Genomic DNA, 9634 nt, shown 5'->3' on the forward strand with positions numbered 1-9634 from the left:
CATAGCAAAATACATATCCTGCAATACCACATCAACAAAAGGAGAAAGTAACATAGACAGAAACAAGATAGTACCAACACAGCACTGTCAATCTGTTTTACTAATCCTTCTCACAAACGATAATTTGTCATCATCGTGAAGACTGAAGAACAATGCTAACTTCTTTGGTTTCTCTATCATCTCTGCTGCAATTTTCTTCTCATCCCTGCTTAGTCCAGAAATCTTTTGTAACACATCCAGTACATCCTTTGAAACAGGCATCAGCGATCTCATAGTCGTGACTAAGACGTTTACCAAGCTCAGCTATTGCCTCTTTTGTCATAGCAGTAAAGCTATTGATGGCATCAACAAATAATTCTTCACCTTGCGTTGCTTGTTTTCGTTTCTTTTTAGTTACCTTTTGGTTCTCCGATGGTGTGAAGGAGGTTGTATTTGCAACAGAATTCGATTCACCACCCCCCTCCATGTTCAGGTGTATGTCTTCGAATCCTATATTCATGTCAGGTTCCTATGACATCGTCAATGTTTAGAACTTGTTGAACTGTAGTTGCGAAAGTCGATGTTCTTCCCCCTATTGCACGATCAAATCCAAAAATTTCACACCAATCTGTATAATGTTTCCATGACTTGAATCGCCATGTTTTGACACTACTATCAATCTATCAATTTGTTTTTCAATAAAATAGATTCATTTTTCTAAATTTAATATCTTATAGACATAATATGTAATGTAAAATTAAAAAGTAAACAATTTTGTTACTTTCAATTGAACGTTACCTTGACAAATGCATCACACACTTCATCCGACGCCTCGATCATTTTTTGTGTATCATTCCACCCCATTCCACTTCTACTCAACATGGTAACCAATGTGCCATGATTTATTTTCCAGACATGAATTTTGGAGTTGATGTGTGGACAGCCTCGTAATTCGGTCCCTGGGAATATTTTCATTATTGTCTTCTCAAGGAAACTCAAGTAGCCACACTTGAAACCAGTTCTCACTTTTCCAGCCATTTGCAATTGCTTCTTTCAATGATTGTATCAACACTTCATCCTCACGAGCACTTCACACCCGACGACTTTTTTCAGATTTCTTCACCTTGTTAGCCATTGTACTGCTACAAGTTCCAATGTCCATAGTCACTTGTGTTGATGTAATACCTGACAATAAGAACATAATAACAAATTAAAGTAGCACATTGTTTCAGACAGTAACAAAAACATAAACATGTGCACAATGAAATTAAACACAAAAATATCAAACGCGTGTGTCATAGGCAGTGGAAGAACTCAACTACATCATATTGACGAAGTCTTGCTTGCAAGCAACACAAAAATTATTAAGAGTAATTGGTACACGTAATTGCATTACAATCAAATAAAGTTTATGGTCTAGATTTGGTATGATACTTAATTATTATACATCGACATTGCAAGGTTATCTCTCCACAAATCCCAAGTTGGGGAAGACTCGATATTGTCAATAAATTCCTCTTCACCAGCTTCTGTAGTGACAGTAATTACTTCATCAATTCCTTATAGTGGGTCTTCGGGCATTTCAACACGGATGAAATTATGTAGCAGCATACATGCCAATATGATATGGTTCTGAACTTGCAAATGATAAAATGTCGGACTGCGTAGTACTGCCCACCGTCTCGTTAATAGACCAAACGCTCTTTCAATTACATTACATGCGTGACAATGTTTTGAGTTGAAATACTCTTTGAAGTTTTGTGGACCTCTAGCTCCAATTGCCCAGTCGTCCATATGGTACCTTGTTCTCCTGTAAGGTGTTAACCATTATCACATAGATAGTAGCACCCTGCAACGTTGTCCCAAAGTTAGGAAAGATTTGGAGTGTGTTATACACTGGTTATAAGGTAAAAGTAACGCAAAATTTATAATATATAATTTGTGGTCATTAATCGTATAGTACACAAAATGACATGATACAATATTACAAGTAAAAATAATACATACCTCGCGGAACCTTTTGACCATCTTCTCGGTGAATTGCATCTCTAAGAACCCTGGCATCTGCCGCCGATCCTTCCCACCCTGTTAGTGCATAAATGAAATTCATGTTACGGTCACACACGACCAATACGTTCCCAGTTGTTGTTCCTTTCCTTGTTCGGTATCTTGGCTTGTCTTTATTATGTACTTAAACATTCACGTACGTACCATCCAATGCTCCAAGACAACCCTGCAGAGATTGTGAAAACACATCATCGATGACAATTCAAATAGCTAAGGATAATGGGTGTAGTTTCTAAACAGAGGAAAGGACATGTATCTACAAAATCTTTACTAAATCGAGGATATATCATTGTACCTTGAAAAATTTCCAAGCTTCGTTTGAGCAGTCTTCTGTCACTGGATCTGGCTTCACGAGAAGTAATAGGTGTAGTTTCAAAACACATCTAAGCACTTCGTGGAAATGATTGCTGACAGTATGCCCACTACGTAGGTAGTCATGGCCAATAACTATTTTTCTTGTGGTGTGCTAAAATAGACAAAAACATGGCAACATTCTCCTCAACTCGTATATACCTAGATTCCACTAGGCCACCCACATGGGTTAGGAGATAGCATAGACGTGCGAATGCATTACGAGTCATTCGCAAATTGACAATACATTGGACATCTCTTGTGTCAATAATCCTACGTAAGTGGTTCACTTGAGCATTTATTCTTTCAGAATCATCATGCCTTACACGTCTTCTATATGGCCTACGCTTTGTTATCGATAAAAACTTGGTGTAGAAACACGACACAATGGTGACGAACACAAAGGAAGATATAAGAATTTGTTGCAACTCTTGTGTGTATCCATCTTCTTCACCCATTACAAATAGATGTCTGTCACATCATAAATTAGTAATATAAAGTTTATATATAATCCATATAAATGTCCAAATCTGGTTAACCATGCAGTAAAAATGAAGAAGTCAAGGTACACATCGTTACTTTTGAAAATATACAAAAATAGTACCAAACCGTGGAGGTTAAGGATGTGGCACATAAGAAAGAATACAACTGGTTGTAGATTAATGATGCGGAAGATTAAGAAAAAAAAAGGTACACAAAAATAAGAAAAGGTTTCAATAGGGAGCATGGACTTCCAATTGAAGACAAATATACCACAAACAATCCAAAAACAATAAAAAATCATAGCAGTGAAAGTAGGTTGTTCCTCTAAAATATGATCATCTCACCAGTATTTTTGACGAGAAATGTTGTATTTCAACAATGCCTTCTTCCAAAGCGTCTCGATCGGTCAACCCTATTATCGGAAAGCGATTGAATCTTCTTCTTGGCTCACACTATTTCATACTTCTTTGTCCCCATTCTTTGTTCTTCAGCTTTCTCCTTCCCGAACAAGCTTCATGATCTAGGGTTCTTTCCCTATTTTAATTTGTTTTTGATTTCTCCTATGTAAATTCAGTACAATTAATGAAGGCATAATGGGGATATTTCATGAAAATCTAGAATACTGTACTACTAGACGTGAGAACACATCTCAAGTGTCTAGTGTAATATCTTGTACTCAGATTTCAGTCTTCAATGTCGGGCCCATGGACATTTTATTTTTCTCAATAAGACAAAGGAACAAGGTATGAGACAGTATGTGTCATCTAATCCCCCTCTCATCCACCGAGACAAACTGTACCTTAACATAAAAAGTAATATTTTTTCATGGATGACCCAAATAAAATATATGTCTCACAAAATACGACTCATGAGACCGTCTCACACAAGTTTTTGCCTAAAAAGTAATAGATACCACGACTATGAAGAGAAAGATAATCACATTTTTTTAATAAACTTCCATAAAATCCATGGTTTTTTTATAATAATAATCATCATTATCATATTATTGAGAAATATACTCGTAAAATAATTAAATTACCCTCCAAAGGTACTAAATTTTTCCCAAATACCAACCCCACTGTATTTTTTTATTTAATCCGAGAATTGTTAAAGAGCAAATACATAAATAGAATATATTAGTCCAACAAAACTAACTTAAAAGAAAATTTAATGTTTATGAATTATACTTCATATATTAAAATTTAATACATGTATTATACTCACATGCCAAAGAATCTCTCCGATGAAATATACTACACATAAATGAGACCAAGTCGATTTTCATAAATTTATATTACCAATCGAAACACAGAAATCCAAGTTTCAAGTACTCGAAAGATAAATTATATAAATATAAACAAAATAATAATATTATTATTTTATAAATAAAATCAATATTGTAGAAAATAGGGAAAAAAGAAATTAATGCAAAGAATAACTTTAAATTTTGAAAAAGACATCATATCAAGAGATGCAAAAAATTGATACATAGATTGATAGATAAAGTAATAACAAGATTTTCAAATTTTAAACACAAAAACAAAAAGGTACAGCAGCAAGGCTAGGCTGGTGTATGCATGCATACTCAGGAAGGTTTTCCAGCAAATTTGTTTCTATATTATGAGTAACACGCATCCTCAGAAAATAACTTTATAGCATGGTTTGCAAGATGCTACATTCCCGATTGGGAAGGAGACGACGATGGAAACAGCATTCGAAAACAGCCACTGGGATGTCCAGCATTCCCAAGCCAACTTTGCTTTTCGGCTTACTCACTAACCCATTAAAACCGAAACGTGGTCATCACGGTGAAGAAGAGAACCCATTGATGAGTTAAACAACCATGATTATCTACCAACGATTATAACTTCTACCCAACCGGTCATTACTGCTATTGCTATACCGTGAAGCTGAAAATCTGTGTGGATAATAATGGCCCGAACTATAGGGCGTCGAATCAGTATTAAAGTCGCTGTATCTCTTGGGAGGACGAGAGCTGGAAGAATAACTGCCGTTTGAACTAGAGATCTTAGATCCTCTGTTGTTTGGGGTTACAGGGGATCTCCAATAATTTGGTTTGGATTTGGTGCTGTGGAAATCTCCAGGATGTTCAGTGGTCCAACCACCTCTGTGTTTAATTTGAGCAGGTGATGTGGGTTCAATGTACTGAATTCTTTGCTTTTTGTACTTGTTGCGAAGGTCGTGAGGTGCAGATTTGACTTCCATTTGGTCTTTCTTCTTCTTAGATGATCCTACTTTAGGAGTTGATAGTTCACGATTTCTCTTGGTAGACTGTGGGAAGACAAACAAAGATGAATTTCTTGTGACAATACAAAGGAGAGGCATATCTTGGGGGAGTACCCAATTTGGGGAAGAAAGTAGATGTGAGGTTCAGACCTGATATTTGGGATGCTTAAATCTACGCAAAAGAGTGAAGAATTATCGATCATACCTTTGTTGAGTTGGTGCATTCACGAGCAAAATGTCCTTCGACACCACACTTATAGCATGAATGTGTCAATCCTGGGCCATTTGTATCCATGCGGGACCCTGTACAAGCCTGCATAAACAAAATATAGATGATTTGGAAATGATGCATACAAGGTTAGAGAATGTTGCCATGAATCAGAGATGCTGAAACTATCTTGCGTGCTCATGTCACAACAACACGCACCACATGTACAATTCAGACCACAATCCCATTTGCAGACAAGGTTAATAGATGACACAACATAATGAAAGGAATTCATGAGCTCATGCTTCGTCAGTGATTGCGTTCTCATGTCACAACACCACCCACGACAGGCACAATTCAGACCACGATCCCTTTTGCAGACAAGGTTAATAGATGACACAACATAATGAAAGGAATTCATTAGTTCATGCTTCGTGAGTGATTGTGTACTCATGTCACAACACCACCCACCACAGGCACAATTCAGACCACAATCCTATTTGCAGACAAGGTTAATAGATGACACAACATAATGAAAGGAATTCATGAGCTCATGCTTCATCAGTGATTGCGTGCTCGTGTCACAACAACACCCACCACAGGCACAATTCAGACCACAATCCCATTTGCAGACGAGGTTAATAGATGACACAACATAATGAAAGGAATTCATGAGCTCATGTTTCGTCAGTGATTACATAAAGAATGTTGTATTCTCTGGATCTGATATCAAAAGCCAATATACTAGAGGTACTGTCAAACGACAACCTGACATTATTCAATCACTGCCTGTTAAAAAACACATAAAATGACCACATGCTTGCTACTGATATATTCTTGCCATGCAAATATTTGAATGTGGTACAGTTCGCAGGTCAAATGTAAAAAACTTTACATGCAACAGCAACTTAGCCCTGATTATTTGACTTACTTCCAATTAATCAGTAACAATTGAAAATAATAAAAAATGGATTAGGTAAAAACTTACCAAACCAGTATGGCCTGACAGACCACACCTATAACAGGAAACTTCTCGTGGGCCAGGATCACTACACTTTACACAACAAAGATGACCAAATCTTTGACAAACATAACATTGTATATTCTGCAAAAGTTAGGGAGAGAGAAAAAAATTAACATCCTGTCGAAATGATGTCTTCATGTAATCATGCATAAAAGAAGGACCTTGAGATCATCGGAAGAATAGCTGTTCCTGCATATGAACATATCATGACCGTCATCTCCACATCTTAGGCATATCTTTGTGCTCTGGTATTTTTCAGGGCAATCTTTTGCCCGGTGTCCTTGTTGCTTGCAAATAAAGCAATCTCGTCCCTTCCAAATAAAAAAGATGGAACCCAGATCAGGAAGACAGAACACGACAAACAAACAAAGCGTGAAAATCAGTTGACAAAACTCTAAACAGCAAAAGTCTGATGAACAAGCCTTGAGACTTCCTGTCAATGTTGCATATCCAAGATCACAGGATAATATACCGTCAAACGGTGATGCAAAATTGTGGATTAAACTATGGGAACTTGTATGAGCCCATGAAAAATACAGACGAACTTCATACAATAGCGAGGAAATAAGAAAACGACATCTAGAATAATTATTTTCATATTCCAAGAAAAACTCAGGTAAATTGGACATGGTCTCGAGCACACACCTTGGTGCACTGTTTTGCATTGTGTTCAAAGCTCCCACAAACAAAGCAAGGTTTCTTGCGCTTAGCAGAAGTACAGTTGACAGCTGTATGCCCCTCTTCCCCACAATTATAGCATGCTCCCCAACTGTTATTTGGAGGATCAAAGTACCTAGGCCCTCGCTGAGATCATGATATGTGTAACAACCAAACTAAGCCTTCTTGTGAAGACACATGAATAACCCAAAATGACACTTGTACACAAATTATTTCAACTCACAAGAAGCTTCCTCAGGACTGTATTGTCAGACATCTCAACAGGATTTGTTTCGACATATTTATCAGAAATTTCAATGGCTTTGTCAGTCTTGGAATTCTCATCATCCTTCACATTATCGACATGCTTCTCATTATCAACCTTACAAAATCAAAGATAATGAAAAATCAAAATAAAAAAATCATGGCCAAAGGTCAAACAGAACGGAAATTACAGCTTAACGAAATATATGTTTCAACACAAGGAAATAAAACAAAAATGCTCCTGTCTGACAAAAACACGAGCTAGAAAACACAAGATCGAAAAAATAATGAAAAGTAATTTTTAGATCAGGAGACAGATTTCCAAATGCTTTTATCTAAACAGGCACTAAATCCCATTAATTAATATCACAAAAAAAATACCAGCCAAACGAATTACTAGCCTGATCGAAAAACAAAATGCGCTTCTTCACTGCTCTTCCAACATAACAGAAACAAAAAAATAATAGTAGTGCAATTCAATTACAAGCAGCCAGCTGCAAAACATAACGAACTAATCTTTATTTTAGTTTTAAATTTACCTGAAATAAATCCCCACAAAAATCCCGAAAACCCATGTCTATTTCAAACGCCTCCTGAAACAGGTACCAGAATATTAATCGGTGGACGGTATGACTCAATAAAATGTGACAAGTTACTATGGTCTGCCTCCACAAAAGGACTTGGCTTTTACCGAATTCAATAGAAAATAAGCTCGCATACTCCTTACCACACAAATCATGAACTTAAAACCAAAGGTTTCAAATCCATAAAAGAAATTCTTCAACCCAATAAATTATTTCTAATGAGTCAACTAGAAATGAAATGCTTACTGCAGCGTCGGAAACTACGGGTCCGTTGCTCTTCCTACTCTTCTTTTTGTCCTTTTTCTTTCTCTCTTGCTTCAAATTCGTGACAATATCGGAAACGCCGTCATCCCGCGGAAAGTTTTGACGATTTCGAAGCATGGCTTTTTCAATTATTTCCAGACTGAGGTCTGCGTTGGCTTCTTCATCGTCGCTGCTGCACACTGTTCCGTTCCGATATTTCACCTTCCCGACTTCTTCGTCTGATGAAAATTCAATGGTTCTCGACGATTTCACCTTCATGTCGATCTACACAATTACTATATTTTGTACAAAGGTTCTCCAACAAAAATACAACGACTAAAAAATTGAAGACAGCGCAGCGCGGATGTGCAGTCCTGATTCCACCCTAACCCTAAACCCTAATTATTGCTGGAGATTCAAACCATATTAAATTTTAATTTTAAATGCATATTTTTCATTAATAATTTTTTACTTTTTTATTTTTTGTATTGATAATAATATAGGGTAAAGGGTGGATATTTTGTAAAACAAAACTATTATGAAACGATTTCATGAGTCAATTTTATGAGATGAATTTTTTATTTGGATCACACGTGAAAAAATATTACTTGTTATATCAAATGTATTTTTTTATATATATAAATATAGACATGATTGACTCATCTCATGAATAAATAAAGTTCCGTGAAACCGTCTCACAAAAAACTTAATCATTTTAGAAAACAAATTTGATGTATTAATGACTAATATACCGTGTTTCAAAAAAAAAAACTAATATACCGAATTAGTAACAACAGTTTCTATTATTTATTAATACTATGATGTCAATATATGTGATTTAATTATTTGCCATTGTAATTTTTTAAAAAAAATTATGTGTTATTTAATTAAATTTTTAAAATACAAAGTTATTAAATAGAATAAAATTTTAATACTTTAACATCATCTAATCATTTCATGAACATTTAATAAAATTATCGATGATGACATTAGCACGACAACTTCATCTCTCACTGAAACATGCAACCAGTCTTCTAATTTCATGATTTTATTGGTGAACTAAGAGCCTAAGACAGTTTAGATACATCTCTGGATTAATATTTTTATGAAGTATATTTTTTTTAAGTAATCTCTAATACATTAAATGATGAAACTCAAGGTTGGATTGAATTATTAATCGGAACACACATAAATTTTGTGTGAATTATTCAAGCGTCGTGTGTACGCAACATATTTAGTAATTAAAATTATTTTCAACTAGTACGTTGATACCCATAAATTGATGTAAATCTATGAAAAATATGGAGTGACGTCTAAAGACATAAATAAAGGTAAAAAAATGGAAAATTCACCATGAATTGAAAGTTACAGCTTAGTGCATGTGATGAGTTAATTGAAACGATATTTTGAGATGGATAAATATTAAATAGTCAAAGCATATAGATATTCTATTAATTTCATAAATTGTGTAATGCGTGATGTAAACTTAATAAATTCCTATAGTTTTATTTAATAACCTAAAATTAA

At 35.3% G+C, this 9634-nt stretch overlaps 1 protein-coding gene and 1 long non-coding RNA gene across 3 annotated transcripts; both read right to left on the bottom strand.

The window, feature by feature from the left end:
- LOC142538809 (uncharacterized) lies at positions 1-2820 on the bottom strand. Its single transcript, XR_012818740.1, has 4 exons — positions 2342-2820; positions 1987-2212; positions 778-1164; positions 1-659 (listed from the first exon to the last, which is right to left on the bottom strand). It is a non-coding gene; the product is annotated as an uncharacterized LOC142538809 (long non-coding RNA).
- A 1637-nt stretch (positions 2821-4457) lies between these two features.
- LOC142539237 (uncharacterized) lies at positions 4458-8534 on the bottom strand. 2 transcript variants are annotated; one of them, XM_075644536.1, is made up of 8 exons: positions 8111-8534; positions 7820-7873; positions 7261-7398; positions 7005-7163; positions 6521-6670; positions 6324-6440; positions 5333-5440; positions 4458-5172 (listed from the first exon to the last, which is right to left on the bottom strand). In XM_075644536.1, the coding sequence occupies exons 1-8, from the start codon at positions 8384-8386 to the stop codon at positions 4732-4734; spliced, it is 1443 nt and encodes a 480-aa protein (XP_075500651.1). In that variant the 5' UTR covers positions 8387-8534; the 3' UTR covers positions 4458-4731. The 2 variants fall into 2 exon arrangements, with proteins under 2 accessions (XP_075500651.1, XP_075500652.1); XM_075644537.1 differs by lacking the exon at positions 7820-7873.
- Between the last annotated feature and the right edge of the window lie 1100 nt (positions 8535-9634).

This window comes from Primulina tabacum, chromosome 3 (assembly GCF_025594145.1).
Source record: "Primulina tabacum isolate GXHZ01 chromosome 3, ASM2559414v2, whole genome shotgun sequence".
NCBI classification, from domain to species: domain Eukaryota; kingdom Viridiplantae; phylum Streptophyta; class Magnoliopsida; order Lamiales; family Gesneriaceae; genus Primulina; species Primulina tabacum.